At 54.8% G+C, this 15,913-nt stretch overlaps 1 protein-coding gene across 3 annotated transcripts in view; it reads left to right on the top strand.

The window, feature by feature from the left end:
- The first annotated feature begins 482 nt into the window (after positions 1 to 482).
- ITPKB (inositol-trisphosphate 3-kinase B) overlaps positions 483 to 15,913 on the top strand; it is an 87,515-nt gene continuing 72,084 nt past the window's right edge. Inside the window, exons 1-2 of one of the 3 annotated variants that reach the window (XM_059146886.1) lie at positions 483 to 740; positions 2,045 to 4,157. In XM_059146886.1, the coding sequence (XP_059002869.1) occupies positions 2,253 to 4,157 (1,905 nt within the window). In that variant the 5' untranslated portion in view covers positions 483 to 740; positions 2,045 to 2,252. Of the gene's footprint in view, positions 741 to 1,586; positions 1,735 to 2,044; positions 4,158 to 15,913 lie in introns of those variants that run through there. The other 2 variants (XM_059146883.1, XM_059146885.1) reach the window with 2 other exon arrangements.

Genomic DNA, 15,913 nt, shown 5'->3' on the forward strand with positions numbered 1-15,913 from the left:
GTGTATAAGAACACACATCACTCTGATATAGGATTTGAGCTAGTCTTCAATGCTAAAAAGGTCCCCACGATTTGCTTTGTCTGAATGCACACTCAAAACTTTATTAAAAACATTTTCAAAAATAAGCAAGACATCAGCAAGGCTGGGGGGGAAGGGTGGAAAATGGATCGTATATCTTTTAACCTGCAGAAGTCAAAAGACTTTTTTTTTGTTGTTGTTAGCTAACAATGGAAACTTTTTTTTTTTTTAAGTGTTTCCCTTTCTCGGTCTTGCCAAGCAATAGAAAAAAAAAAAAAAAAAAAAAAAGAAAAGAAAAGAAAAACTTGTTCCGCTGAGTTCAACCCCAGACGGGCTCACAACTTCCTTCCTGCTTTCCTCCCCCAAACCCCCGCCTTTCTCCCTCCTCCCTCCTCCCTCCTCCCCACCCCACCCCACCCCCCATTTTTTTTTTTTTAATCGCACATTGAACAAACACTGAAGTAGCCAGAGCAGACACTGACAGGGGTAGTGTCTGCACGGCCCAGAAGGGCGTGCAGGGCCGGCCCGCGGAGCCTCCGCGCGATCGCCGGTCCCAGCCCGGGCGCTCTCCCCCAGCGTTCGCGCTCCCCTTTTTTGTCTTCCAGAGCTCGTTGGGGAGGTCGATCCTGAGCTTTTTCACTTTTCAAGCCATCTTGTTCCAACGAGGTCTGCGTCCCTGGGCCATATAGTCTGCTCGGGTCCGGGCAGCTGAGAAATTGCAGGTAAGTTTGGCGGCTTTTTTACTGCTCTCGCCTCCGAGCCCTCCCTCCCCTGCCAGGGAGCCAACCTGGGCGTTCCGGGTTCTGGAAAGACAGAGAGGTGGGAAGCGGGGACGCGGACCGAGTGTGAGCCGGGAGGGCGGCGGGAGCCGAGGTGTGGGGAGCGGAGGAGGGACGGGTTCGGGGCGTCCCACCCGCTTGCCTTCCGGGCCGCCGGCCCGGCCGCCTTCTGCGCGAGCACCGGGCGTCCCCGGCTCGGGCAGCAAAGCCGCTGTGCTGGCGCCGGGCGAGGCTGCCCAGGATGCGGATGAGCCCGGCCCTCGGCCGCGGCGCCCGGCGTTCGGAGCGCGGGCCGGGGCGGGGTGCCGAGCCGGGCTGCAGGCGCGCGGGCCCCCGGGTGCCTCCGAGTGGGCGCGGGTCCCGGAGCCTCAGAGGCAGCCGCGTCTTGGGGCACAGGGGGTGCGGAGGCTTGGCTCCCTGTACGCGCTCACACACACACGCCTCCGCTGGGGGCGACGACAGGGGCAACGAGTACTGGTTCCGGTACAGGGGACGTGCAGCGCCTCGGCTCCGGGCGCGCGCAGGCGCGCCCACACTCACAAAACACACTTGTTTGGGGACAGGCGACAAGGCCAGTGCTGAAAAAATCCCTCGGCTGCGGCTCCGCCGCGCGCCCAGGCCCTGGTAGGCCGAGGGACCCACCCCGAGCTCGGGATCCGGGAGGTAAACGGCCGGCGCGCAGGCGTCCTCCCCGCAGCCCGGCGCAGGTAGCCGCGGGGAGGCAGGTCCCGCTCAGGTTTCCCCCGCCTGGGTGCCTGAGGCCAGAGAGGGTGGAGCGGCAGATGCTGCGGCTCAGGGGCGGGCTGCCCTTCCTCCCGCTTCGAGCAGGGTTTGCTCGGCCAGAGGAGACTCGCAGACGGTGGATGCAGTGTCCGCACCCTCGGGGAGATCCGACTCAGCCGCGCCTGCACGCAGCACACTTAGGAACCAAGTAGCCGTACGTGGGCCCCCGCCCGCCGTGTGGCTTTAGGGAGGAATCTTCGATTTTGGACTCTGCAAGGACCTCTAAGCGCATCACACCCTGGGGGTGAGGGGTGGGAGCGCACTCGGGAAACGCACACCCGCCGCTGCGCTGGTGTCCGCGCGGAGCAGCGTACTCGGGTCCCGAGAGGTCCAGTGACCCCGGACACCCGACGTAGGCTAGCGGGCCGCCCCGCCCCTACTCCCGCCACCTCCCCCCCCCCCCCTTCGGCCGTCCCCCTCCCCCGCCCTCCGGGGTCCTGACTCTCCTTCTTGTGTCTCCACAGCGGCGCTGTCGTGTATGGAGCTTTGGGTCGGGGCTGAGCCCTCGGTGTTGCCCCTCCGCTCGCAGCCCAGGCCATGCCACCGCCTCGGCGCGCCCAGCCGCGGCCGCCGGGTCTCCGGGGCTGAGCCGGGAGCCGCGCGAGGAGGAGGCGCCAGCGGCGGAGCCCGCTCGGGAGCCGCGGCGGCCGGCAGCGCGGCGGACCCAGTACTATGGCTGTGTACTGCTATGCCCTCAACAGTCTGGTGATCATGAATAGCGCCGAGCAGGTGAAGAGCGGCGGCCCCCGGCCCAGCAGCAGCGAGACACCCCCGCCGCCGGGGAGGGCCGCCTTGAGCCCCGGCAGCGTTTTCAGCCCCGGGAGAGGCGCCTCTTTCCTCTTCCCCCCCGCCGAGTCGTTGTCGCCCGAGGAGCCCGGGAGCCCCGGGGGCTGGCGGGGCGGCCGGCGCAGGCTGAGCGGCGGCAGCGGCGGCTGTGGCGGCAGCAGCGTGGGCAGCCCGAGTTGGGCGGGCCGCGCTCGAGGGGACGGGCAGCAGGTGGTGACCGCAGGATCCCTCTCCCCTCCGGGGCCGGAGGAGACCCAGAGGAAGCTTCGAATCCTGCAGCGTGAGTTGCAGAATGTGCAGGTGAACCAGAAAGTGGATATGTTCGAGGCGCACATCCAGGCGCAGAGCTCCGCCGTCCAAGTGCCCCGCAGCCCGCGCCTGGGCAGGGCTCGTTCTCCCTCTCCCTGCCCCCTCCGCAGCAGCAGTCAGCCCCCAGGGAGGGCCCTGGCTCAGAGTGGGGAACGGAGGACAAAGTCGTGGGGGGAGCTATGTCTACAGACTGCAGAGGCCGGCTCCTCCCGCCTGAGAGGAAGGGCACTGGGCCTGTGCCTCTCAGAGGGCGACGAGGGAGTGGCACCTTTCCCTGGCCCCGCGGCCCCGTCAGGACCAGGGGCTCAGGGTGCAGCGGATTCTGCAAGAATGAAGAGGACCCCTGCCAGATCCCACTGCTCGCCCAGAGCTGTGGAAATCGACAAGACAGTCACTCTGCCTTCCCAAAGGCGCAGCTGCCAAGCTTCCCCACTGGGGCTGATCCATGTGAACTTAGGGATGGCCACAGAGGGGACAGCAAGAGCCACATCCAGTGGGCCACACCATCCACACGACCCTGACCTCACTCAGAGGGCCGGAGAACTCGGTGGTGTGCACCCCCAGGAGTCTCTGGTGCAGAGACAGGGGCAGCCTCTGGGCAACGAGACAAGCCCAGCCCCAGAGAGGGAAGGGCCCCAAAACGGGGAGCCCTCTGGGGAGGTGGGGAAAGGAGATCTGCCTGGTGGCCTGGGGGGCCCTGGAGTGCCTGAAGCCAGAAGGCCAGAGGACAGGACTGTGAATTCGCAAAGCTTGGAGCTTTCTGAGGCCCCCAACCGGGTCAGGCCACCTCCAGACCTGGGCTCGGTAAAGCCAGAGGTGACCCAGGGTGGGGCCTCCATGGTCGGGGAGCCTCTGCCGAGCTCCAGAGGAGTGGATGAAGGGTCTCTGACAACAGGAGGCTTGCTTGGGGGCAGTTGCTTAGCACAGCCTGGGACACAGGAGGTAAAGGCAGGAATTCCCTTCAGGGGAATGCTGGAGACTTTGCCTTCCTGGGAAGCCGTGAAAGAGCTGAAAGAACCACTGTGCCTTCCTGGGGACAGGCTGGGGGTGCAGCCTGGGAGCTCTGGGGCTTGGCTGGGCCCCATGGAGGCAGCCCAGCTGGCCTGGACGTGTGGCACAGGGATGCAGTCAGAGGACACTTGGGGAAGCCCCCAGCAGGACGGAGCTGCCCACCCCAGCCTGGAGCTGCTCTCCCCAGATCAAAAGGATAAGACTTCCCCGAGAGAGGCTTGCAGCCCTAGCAGTATACCAGCGGTCATCATCACAGACATGGGTGCCCAGGAGGATGGGACCATGGAGGAGGCCCAGGGGAGCCCTCGCGGTAGCCTTCCCCTGAGGAAACTGTCCTCTTCATCTGCCTCCTCCACCGGCTTCTCTTCCTCCTATGAAGATTCGGAGGAGGACATCTCCAGTGACCCTGAGCGCTGCTTGGACCCCAACTCCGCCTTCCTGCATACCTTGGACCAGCAGAAGCCCAGAGTGGTAAGTTTCGTTCTGAGATTTTCCGTCAACTGGTTTGCATGCCCCTGTTGTTACTTTCTCCTGAGTCACGAAGACTCCGATCAGGGCCCTGGGCCGGTCATAACTTCACCATCCTCTCCAGGTGTGTTTGCTGGGGAGGTGGCCGAGCACTGGCTGTGTATTCGGTAGCTCGGATAGTGAGTCAGTCACTTCACTTGCTACTTCTATGTACATCTTAAAAAACAATATTTAAGGTACATTTCTGGCAGGTCACCACTCCTTTCTCAGGGAGACAGTGTTCATGAACGTTACCAGAAATTCTCCAAGTCCCCAAAGATAGTGAACAGAGCTGCTGAGTATAGCTTTTGTCTGATCAGGCGAAACACAATTCTGTGATACCTTGGGGCAGAAGAAGACTGACAAGATCATGGAATTACCTTGGCTTCTACTCATGGGCCAAGAAAACAAGCCATGGGATTCTATGACAGGCTCTGAATCCCAGGGCTGTGCTGGGGCTGGGTGTCCTGGGTGAAGAGGACAGCACGATATTTGTGGGATCCTTGTAACTTAGATACAGTTTGATGGTATGAATTAAAACAACACCATGCTTTGAGCTATGCAATTTTCAAAAATAATAGAATGTTATATTTGGTTATATTGCCCAAGCTAGAGTTCCCTATGTGTATGCTTGCTGGCTGGTGTAGGTACATTTCAGATATGTTTTCAAGTGCATTTGTTTTAAGACTTTTTATTAATTTATTTGAGAGAGAGAGAGAGAGCACACGAGCGGGGGGAGGGGTAGGAGCAGAAGGAGAGGGAGAAGCAGACTCCCCACTGAGCAGGGAATAGCAAGTGGGGTTTGATCCCAGGACTCCGAGCCCAGCCACCTGAGCCACATTTGTTTTGATTGATCATACTGACATCTTGCTCTGTCCCTGGCAGGAGATGGGAGTTTATTTCTGTTACACAGTTAATCTCAGTCCCAAGCTGTTTTCACTCTTAGGAGAATGAGAGTGTCTTACAGAAGACGTTAAGAGTTGACGCTAACACTTCTGAAAATGTCTGGACTTTCTCTTACTTTTCCAGAGTATGGGGAATTTCCTAGTTCAGTGTGCAAGGGGAGGGGTTCTGGTGCTACGCTGGGGGAAAGTCTGCATCTTATTACAGCAGGTAGCCTTTTGACTTCATCTTGAGTATCAAATACTATGCGACTTACCGCAGTAACTCCAACTGCAGGTGCTCAGAACTTTGTTTCTACTTGGCCTCCTTGAAGGTATTTTGGACCTCAAAGCCTGTCCCTCTCGGACTCCCACTTTAGTAATCACAGTCTGAATTTTTGAACACTGAGCATTCCTGTTCAGGAGACTCTATTTTATGCCGATGAAGGAGAGGCAAATGTGTATGCAAAATCTGGCCCCGATCAGCCCGGTGTTTTGTGACAGGATAGGGCTGTGGGCACAGGCATACTGGGTTGGGGGGAGGAACGGTGCACCCGGGATGGGAGGGACAGGCTTCTGGATGCAGGTGTGGCTCACGTCTCTCTGCCTTCGTGCCCACAATTACAGGCCTGCTGGAGAGGACAGTTCTCGGTTCTATGCTTCCCATTTGCTTTTAAATCCCTGGCGCGTCGCTGGCACGGCCAAGTGGCTGTAACTCGTTCTCCAGCTTTCCATTTGGCCTTTCTAGGGGCGGATTAGCAGCTCCTATTGGCTGTCTCTCAAAGCAGCTTCTGTGTCCCAGCCTTTGAAAAGGGCTGTTGTCTGGAAGTCAGTTAAAGGGGAGATCAATAAGGACAGGTGCTATGTTTTTTTTTTTTCATTTGCTGGAGGGATGCCAACTGAGAGGCCAGATGGCTGAGCGATGTTCTGTGAGCCAGCAGGTCCTCGGGTAGAAATGAGGGCTGCCGGGCACCTGGGGGGCTCAGCGGGTGAAACCTCTGGCTCTGGGTCTCAGCTCAGGTCCTGATCTCAGGGTCCTGGGTTCAAGCTCCTTGTTTAAAAATAAATAAAAATAACAAAGAAATGAGGCCTGCCTGTTGTCCACCCTTCCTCCCCACTTTACACAGGTTTTCAGACACCCTCAAGAGTAGAGCCAGGGAAAAATCCCGGGCAGCGTCACTCTGAGTCACGTGAGGCCGAGGGGGTGCGCCCGTGGGGGAAGGGTGGGTAACCAACTGGAAATTATGGGATCCTAGGGACTTTTCACTGTTGGTTGAGTGCTTGCATGATAAGCCAAGTTTTCTTTTTCTTGTACAGCTTGTTATGGTGGAGCCTTATCTGTGACACCAAAACTTCTGCTCATTGGGTCAAAAATCCCTTGGTTACCTGATAAGGATATTTGGTCTACAGAAGGCCTAACATCTTGATTGACTCGGCTTTCTGGTTGCACGCCTCCGCACTCTGTAGACCTCTCTGCACGGGGTGGCTGGGGGATGCCCCTGCCGCCGCCCCTGCTCTTCTCCCACCCGGCTGCTCCCATGTGGGGCTGCGCTGCGCTGCAGGTACCACGGCCTCACTGGCTCATGTGCACATGGCCTCACACGTGCTCACACTCACACATGCCCCCACACGTTCAATCTCACAAGTGCTCACATGCACACACGCCCTCACGTGTTCATGCTCACAGCACTCACACACACACATCCTCAGCCTGTTCACGCTCACATGCACACACCCTCAGCCACTCCATGCTCACGCGTGCTTACACATACACACACGCCCCCACGTGTTCATGCTCAGAGCTCACACACACCCTCAGCTGTTCCACACTCACACATGCTTACCCTCACACACGCCCGACGTTTTCACGTTCACACATGCTCACGCACACGCCCTCACCCAGACTTGCACGTGCTCACACATGCTTATACTCACACACGCCCTCAGTCGTTTCACACTCACATGTGCTCACTCACACTCCCACCTGTTTGTGCTCACATGTGCTAACACTCACACCTTCACCGTTCACGCTCACACCACTTAGACACACTTACCTGTTCACACACTTGCGTTCACCCTTGCCCCCTCGTGTTCATGCTCACAAGCCTCACATGCTCACGTGCATACTCAAATTCTCACACTCACACATCCTCGGGTTCATGCTCATACACTCAGACTCATTCACTCTTAGTGTTCGCACTCACAATGCACTCAAGTGCTCACACTCATACACACTCACCCTCACACGCTTGCACACCCACTCACACCTACAGGTTTGATATTGCACATTCAGCCTTCCAGTTATGCAACCAATTCCTGGCCCTCAGCCCCACACTGAGATTTTTTTTTTAAATTTTTCCTTTTTTTTTCCTGCGTTGCCTTTCCCTAGAGTTAAGCCTTTTGCGCCTTGTGCAGCTCGTTTTTTCCTCCCGCAGAGGAGTGACTGTGGGTTATACTGTGCGGGCAGAGGTGACAGCCCAGGGAAGCCTGAAACAGGCTGCTTTGTTCACTCAATGGCTGTCGGGTCCCCCTGCTGCTGCTTGCTGGTGGAAGCCCCACAGCCCAGGGACCAGAATCCAGAAGCCCTCCCTGTGGTTAAAAACAAAGTGCAAAGCAAGTTTTTTGGGATTGCACTCTGAAAATCACTTAGCCATTTAGATGATGCAAATGAGCTGTGGCTTTTTTACCAGGCGGGAATGTGGTCCCAAGCCTGGTCTCCCCCCCACACCCCCACCCCGCCGCTTCCACATGCAGGAGCTGTGCCTCCGGCTTTCTGCTCCTGATGAGCCTGACACACAGGCCTGGCCCTGAAGTCGAGTGCTCCAAGGCTTTGCAACTGTCTGTTTATAAAGGCTCACATGTTTGAAATTCACTCGGAAGCAACTGTGTTGCACGCCTTATGTCTGGGGCTTAAATTCACACACCTTCACACTTACTGCTCTCTGCAGTCTGAACAGAAGTGAATTGCACTTGAGCAAAGCTGGTGTTCTTGCTGGTCGTTCTTAAAGAAGCTAAAAATCCCATCAGCACTTCTTGCCTTCCCTCTGTCACTCTGTTAAGAGCATGCGGGCCTTGGGAACACCAGGCTTCAAGGGTCTGTTAAAATACGCATGCATCTTACCTAAAAAATAGATTTTATTGATTTACTTCAGAATTGCATTATCAGTTATGCATACAGAGGCTAAAACAAAATGCTGGCCTACTTCCCTGGGGAATTCCATAAAGAAGTATCATATAGAATTCTGGCCTTCTTGGTACTTACGATTTCTTAGGGGCCCTTGGAATTTCGTTTCCTTTGCTTTAAAAAAAAATAGTGACCAGTTCTGTGTTTGTTTCGGGGTATGTGTGTGTGTGTGTGTGTGTGTGTGTGTGTGTGTGTGTGAAAAACGAACTCATACATAGAGTAAAAAATTCAAACAGTTTAAAATGCTTTTACGTGGGGGTGCCTGGCCGGCTCTGTCCATGGGGCACATGACTCTTGATCTCAGGGTCATTAATTTGAGCCCAACATTGGTCATGAAGCCTACTTAAAAAGAATTTTTTTTTTTAAGTTAAAACGATTTTATGTGGTTTTGAAACGTGTCACACTTGTTTTGGGTAAACCAAATGAAAATGTTAAAGCCTTAGAGGGATATGTACCAAAAAATGGACGTCATGGTGAAAACCTTTAAATAGAGAATTCTTTTCTGGATGAGAATCTTGAAGGCTTGGACTGGTGGGGTTTGGTGTTCAGGTTATACATGCTGTTTGCTTGAGACGGAGCCCACTTTTTTCCTATCAGTCGGTGGAGAGGATCTTTCTGACAAGGCCTCCGCACCTTTGCGGTCTGGGAGGACCCTGAGCCGTCTAGGTGAGATTTCGGCATTCCTCTGCTTAGTTTAGGGATAAGAAAACCAAGACTCAGAGGCACAGAGACCCAAGGACAACCTCTGTGCCTCAGTTTCCTCTTTTTAAAATGTGTGTATTGCGTGAAGATGATCTCCTGGAGGTCTGTTTAACTCAGTGGTTGTAAAATTCTAGACTTGAAGTAAAACCTGGCATCTGTGAAGTCCATGTCATGGTGTCAGAACGTGTGGCCTCTCAGACCCGAGGCCCAAATTGGGCACATTTAATTTTGTGCTTTTATTTACAACCCATTAATCGATCTGCCTCCCTTTGCCGGAAGATGGGTTCTTTGTTACATCACATTTCAAAAAGCTTAATTTTGGCAGGTTTCAATGTAGTTAGCTAAAGGCAGAATCATAAAGTATTTGATGGAAAGAGTTTTAGATCTTGGTAGAGAAAACTGCATAGACTTCTGGTAATCAACAGGCAACTGATTCAGAATTAACTCAGGAACTCCTAGCCTGTGTTGTGGCCACACCTTCGGAGTGGAAGGTTCTCTAGTTTTGACAAGAGACAGAACCTGAGCATGGCAGGTCGTGCACGCCGGACCCTCAAACCCAGGACAGAGTGTGCCTTGCAGGGATTTTTTTCCTGACCAGGTAGAATTGGCCCCAGGGAAAGATGTATTTTTCACGAATCGGGGAGCAAACTGTTGAGGAAATCAAACACAACCAAAAGGTGAGCTCTTGCATCCTATGAAAAGCCATGTAGGTGCCAACTGCCATTTGAACAACTGGATGTTTGCGATTTTGTATGTCCCGTTCTCCCGAGACCACGTGTGCCCTCTCCTGGGTCGGGGTACTGTTGACTTGGTCTCCGCACATGGAGCAGGAGCACCCAGCATCATAGATGTCCCTCAGACCAGTGGCCCCAGTGCACCTGGTGGGAGAGACCCCCCAGAGGTCCGAAGAACCGATTGTCTTCGTCCCAGGACCCTCCCGTCACACAAAACTTGCTACAGTTCTGATGCCAAACCTTGAGTCCCACTGCAGGCCTCCCAGAACCCTGGTTATGCTGTTTTTCAGGAGACAACTATTATTTTAAGGACAGTTCACATAGGGGCGCCTTGGTGGCTCCGTTGGTCTAGCATCTACCTTCTGCTCAGGTCATGGTCCCAGGGTCCTGGGATCAAGTCCCGCGTCGGGCTCCCTGCTCAGTGGGGAGCCTGCTTCTCCCTCTGCCTCTGATCCTTCTCCCTGCTTATGCTATCTCTCATTCTCAAATAGATGGATAAAACTTGTGAAAAAATAAATAAATAAAGACGATTCGGGTCTCCTCAGCTGAAAGACACCATGCATATATATGATCCCATTAGGCAGCCGAGCCTCTGTTCTTGGTGTTAAAAAAATAACAAGAACTTTTCTACAGTGTATGTAGTTGGCGTAATACAAAGCTGGGAGTGGGAGAGGCTTTAAAGCTCATTTCCTCCAACACCCACGTTTTAGAGACAAGCAAAGCAAGGCCAGAGAAGGTTCAATACAGTGACAAGACCCCTGTTTACAATTCTTCTTTTCGCTTAAAAAACTTGATAAGTGGATAAGCTCTTACTCCCCCTGGGAGGGCCTCCTTGGCTTTAAACACAGCTCACGCTTTTGAAAGGTTCATCAAGGGGAGGGAGTGATGAGTGACTGAGTGACCATATCTCTGCTGCCTTATCTACCCACCAAGGAGATGCTGAACCATCTAGAAGGTGGAGAACAAAGAAAGGGGAAAAAGAACGAGGAAGGCGAGCTCATGGCTTCTCCCTGTGACCTCGCTGGCTTGGAGGTGAGGGTGCCCGTCTGCAGCTGGCCCACAGGTCCCACGCGAGGTGGAGAGAGCAGGCGTGCCCTCACGGGCCGCTGAGTGCCCAGCACCTCGCCTGGCCCGTGGGAGAGGCTCAGTAGGTGTCGTGGAGGTGGGATTGCAATGTCTGCCTGGAAAATCCCCTCGGGCCCCTTGCAAGAAACGCTCTGTGGCAGGCCTTGGATTGCTTGCGTCCCAGTCCTGTCCTGGGCTGGAATACAAACAGTTTCTCAAAAACTGGATTCCCCGGGCCAGCTGTGAAGCCATCACAGGCAGTGGATGTGGTGGGACATCGGGCCCAAGGCCGGCTGCCCCTTCTGTGTCTGGTTCCTAGAGTGGGTGCCCCTGGTTCCGTCTTGAGGATGGGAGTCCGCTGAGGATCCAGGGGACACCAGGCGAACAGCTCCGCCGCAGACGTGCGCACCCATCGCAGGGTGTTTCCAGGGGGAGACCACGCCCGTGCTCTCACGGGGAGGTGGACCCCGCAGGCCCTCTCCAACCAGGAGCGACTTGTCCTAAGTCAGCATGCAGGCCTTTGACCGACTAACTGGTTGGGCATGTTTCTTGACCGTTCCATTTGGAGCTGGCTGTTAGAAGTCGGATCTTTCCCCGCTGCTGAGCTTTGCTTGAGCGTTTGATTGACTTGGTATCACTTCATGGAGGGCCATTCAGTAGAAGGTTCCTCTGCAGGGCTCTTGTCAATACTATACATTTTTTTTTAAAGAATTTATTTATTTATTTGACAGAGAGAGATCACAAGTAGGCATAGAGGCAGGCAGAGAGAGAGAGGAGACAGCAGGCTCCCTGCTGAGCAGAGTGCCCGATGCGGGACTCGATCCCAGGACCCTGAGATCATGACCTGAGCCGAAGGCAGCGGCCTAACCCACTGAGCCACCCAGGTGCCCAGTACTATACATTTTTTATTTCCTGAAACGTTTGCTTCTCTTTTGCACCAAAACACCTAAGTTTTACAAGGAACCAGAAAGTGCACAGAATGAGCCTCCGCAGTTCATCTTTACGTATAGCTTAATGGAGGGGGGAATAGGCTGTGACCCCCACCCCACCTCAGGATCTGTCAGAAAACTCCTCACCCGGCCTGGGCTGGTGGTGGTGAATTTTCAAATCAAGAAGAGCCTCCCTCGTGAAGGTCACGGTTATCTTGTTCATCTAGCATTTTACTTTTGTGGTAAGGTTCGGATGGAAAGGGAAAATGAAATGATACAGCGTCTTAAACAGAGGCCTGGGATTATTTCCGTTGACCGGGTGACTAAGATTAGGGGCGGCCCAATTTAGAGGTGATATGGTATGTTACTGGTGTGGGGTGCACACACACACCCCCACTGAGGCCCGGGGAGCTCCTCCCATGGGCTCTCCCTTTGCCCAGATTTGCAAAGTTGATCTCTGTGCATCAGAGAGCAGGGATGGGAGACTTGTGCCTTTAGCATTGGGGGCTCCGAGAGCAGTTTACTTTCTTCACCCCTTTTAAAGGGTCCTCTGCCTTCTGCACACACACACACCCCACCCCCACTACTTCCAATCAGAACAAATAAACTGATGGTCCTGTTTACTAGGGAGAAGCTGTAATACCTTCTCTCTGATTGGCCTTTACCACTTTACTACTATGCAGGCAGGGAAGGAGGGATATGGTGGCTGGCCATCCCCCAGCAAGATCTGCAGTCTCTCTTGGTAGGCTGCCAGCTGGTGGGGCCTGGGCAGTTCCAGGGGGAGGTCACTGCACCCCCCAGGCAGTTTCCAGCAAGTGCTTTTCCAAGTTCACGGACATTCTTTCCAGGCTCAGCTCAATTTGTTTTCTTCTTCTCTATGGCAATTGATGACTGAGTCAAGTGTGTGAGTCTGCAGGATCTCCCGTGAAGGGCTTCCTCCAGAGTTGCCTGGGAGCTGGCTTTTGTCTAAGCCTCTGCTATGCGTGGGTGTGTCTGGTTGTGTCGTGTTTTTACAGGTTCACTCCCCAAAGAGCAGATCTAATACAGTGCACCTCTTCACGATGGGGAGATGGGGGCCCTGGTTGGGGTAGGGAGAGGAACTTGGGAGTATCACTTCTCTAATGCTTAAAATGCTTATCTAACCTGAATCTGCCAGCAGGAAACTGAAAAGGCCTGTGTATGACAATGTCAGAGACAGTTTGATCTCTTAACAATGTTAAGTGGAAAATCCAACCACAGCCGGTAGCTTGAGAAATGGCTAGGACGTCTTGTTGGGATGACCAAGCCTCATACCCAGGCTGCTGAGCCGAGGGTAGGAAATGGGGCTGCTGGGGGGGTTGGGGTTTGAGAAACTGTTGGAGAATCCTCACAGATGCAGAAATGGCTAATGTGGGGGACAGTCTGAATGCCCTATAGTTAGTATTTTGTTTTAAGATTTTTATTTATTTATTTGAGAGAAAGCGCACGCACGCGTGTGCACATGAGGCAGGAGGGGCAGAGGGAGAAGCAGGCTCCCTGCTGAGCAAGGAGCCCGTTGCGGGGCTCAATCCCAGGACTCTGAGATCTAGACCTGAGCCGAAGGCAGAAGTTGAACCAGTGGAGCCCCCCAGGCGTCCCTGTAGTTGGTACTGTTAGTCTAAGACGTTTTGAATGCTATATAGTTGGTATCTTCATCTCCTCCACCTTCCCTGCCTCCATCACAGTGGTCATTAGCTCATTAGCATTGAGCACTTGGCTCATTCCAGGTCATTCGGCAGGAGGCCGGCGCAGGGCTTCCTCTGGAAACTGTTGGGCACACTTTGGGGGTGCAAGGTGCTAGAAGAGCCAGCGCCTCTCAGATCCGCACTGGCCCTCTTTGGGCTGCGGGATCTTCATCTGTGAAATGGGTGTATTGATTAAAGCCTTCCTACTTCAGGCAGTCTTTGCGAGTCTCAGGGGAGAACATTCTGAGAGAGTAGGATTCTCTCCCGCCTAAACTAGTTTTAATCGTGAGCACCGGGACAGTGCTTTGAATGCTTTCCCAAAAGAGGATGGATAAGGTCAGGCACTGCGTGCGTGCAAGATGCCCCACATCGGTGTGACTGACCCAAGATGTTGCTTGTGCCAGGGTTTCGGCCAGAGTGGATGGCGGACGAAGCTTCCTGCCCTGGGCCTCGCTGTCCCGTGCACAGGTGGGGTGCAGATGGGATGTAAGTTTGAGAAGCCGAGTGGGTGTGGAGGGGGCTGTGAGGCAGGGGTCAGTGTTCCCCACACTGAATCTGCAGGCTCTGAGCTCCTGCATAACTGAGAGGCAACTGTGCTCTGTCTAGAGTTGGAGGGTACATACAGGAGCATCGATTTTTTTTCCAGTACCACGCAATGGTTTTCTCTTCTGTGTCCTGGAAAGTAAAAGGGCGGAATCCGGCAAAAGCTAGAATTTTTTGAGCAGATGCAATAGTCAGCAGATAGTAACTGGGCATTTCCTAAGTATGGCTGGGCCCTGGGCTAGACCTGGAAACCTGGGCACACAGGGGGCCACCCGTACTGAGAAGCAGACATTTTTCCCAGCTGTGCAGAGGTCGGGCAGCCACGTTCGGGCTCTGTGTGCAGACCCCTGTGCTAAAGAGAATGGCCTGGTGGATGCTCTGCCTCTCCCTGGGATCCTGACCTGGGAGGCAAAGCCGATGCCAACAGATAAACTTGAGAGTGGCGAAACTCAAGAACAAGGTGTATGGCCATGAATACGAGCATGTTCATTAAAGAGGAGCTAATACGTAGAGTCGGTGTTGGTGTGGGACCCATGCAGGAGCCTTCTGTGTGTGCTGAGCAGCCTGAAGGCTGCTCTGGATCCAAAGGTTCCAGGAGGTTGGAAAGGAAGAGGGAACACGCCCCCTGTGCCTCCTCCCCAAGCCTTAACACCCTGCACTGAATTCCACGAAGACCGATGCAGTATGTGGAAATGTGCCTTGGAAGGGGGCCTCAGGAGACCACCCACCCCCACCCCAACTGACCAGAGGAACGTGATCAGGAAAGCTTGGCACGGAAAGCTTGACGTGGAGGGACATCTGTGTTTACTGAACTTGAATCTAAGCAAGGACCCTGGGGCAGGCTGGGGCGTGGTGAGCCCTGGTGTGGCCTCAGGGCAGAGTCCCCGGTTTGAGTGTGAGCTTTGTGACTCAAGAGAAATGCCTTCCTTTCTGCCCCTCCATTTCACTGTCTGTAAGGTGAGATGGACGGGGCCACCTTCAGGTTGTGGGGAGGGCTGCTCAGGTGAGCACAGAAGTAGGACTTGGGAGCAGGAGAGCCGGCAGATCCAAATTCACACCCTCCTTCAGTCCCAGAGTCTGTCCCTGGGGGTGTTTCACTTCTCTGGGCCTTCCTGACAGGTTGAGAAGATGCGGTGACAGGCGCGGCCTGTGGGCCCGCATTTGGCAGGCGTGGGTGGGTGTCACCTCCGCTAAGGTGGGGTGGCCCAACCCCATCCCAGGTACAGCTCCTGCAGGATGACAAAAAGCATCAGGATTTACTTTCCCAGAGAGATTTCTCCATTGGGGGAGAGACCTGGCTTTGTTACCAGGGGCTCAGAACTTGAAGTTGAAAAAACAACCCACTGCATTCAGCTTCTGGCAAGGGGTGTCAGGTTACTCCCCTGGGACCAGTCTCTCTTTATTCTGTCCCCTGCTCTGTACAGCTGCGGCTCCTGGGGCCTGGGAGGTCTCTGAACAAAAGTGATTTACTTGGCCTCCCCTGTGCCTTCTCTGTCAGTGGGGTGGGCACCTGCTTGCCACAGGGGGCTCTTTTTTGTGCCGTGGACCCCACTGAGGCCTTGAGGACCAGGCTGGCGGGTCTCAGGGCCACTCTGCACTATGCCCCCCTCCTGCAACTGGAGCAGAGGACAGCCTTCCTGGCACCTCCCGAGTCACACTGCTGCTCTTGGCCGTTGTCCGGGCTGATTTGTGCGGAGCCTGCTGGAGCCTTGCTCCTTGGGGCTGGAGTGGCAGACGGTGGCGTAGAGGGGTGAGGTGGATGGACCCCGAGTGTACCAGCTCATGTCGGAGCCCCGGCCAAGCCCGGGGGACCCTGTGTGGGCTCTGGTGGGAGCTGGGGCTGTGTGGTGACAGGTCCCACAGAGTAGCATGGGCCGTCCCTTGGCCAGGCGTTGACACTGTCCCGAGGACCCCTCTTGCTGAGCACGGACTTCTGCTTCACTCCACACTGAACGCAGGATGTGGAAATCTTTCCTTCC

Source organism: Mustela lutreola, chromosome 14 (genome assembly GCF_030435805.1).
Source record: "Mustela lutreola isolate mMusLut2 chromosome 14, mMusLut2.pri, whole genome shotgun sequence".
Taxonomy (NCBI): Eukaryota; Metazoa; Chordata; class Mammalia; order Carnivora; family Mustelidae; genus Mustela; species Mustela lutreola.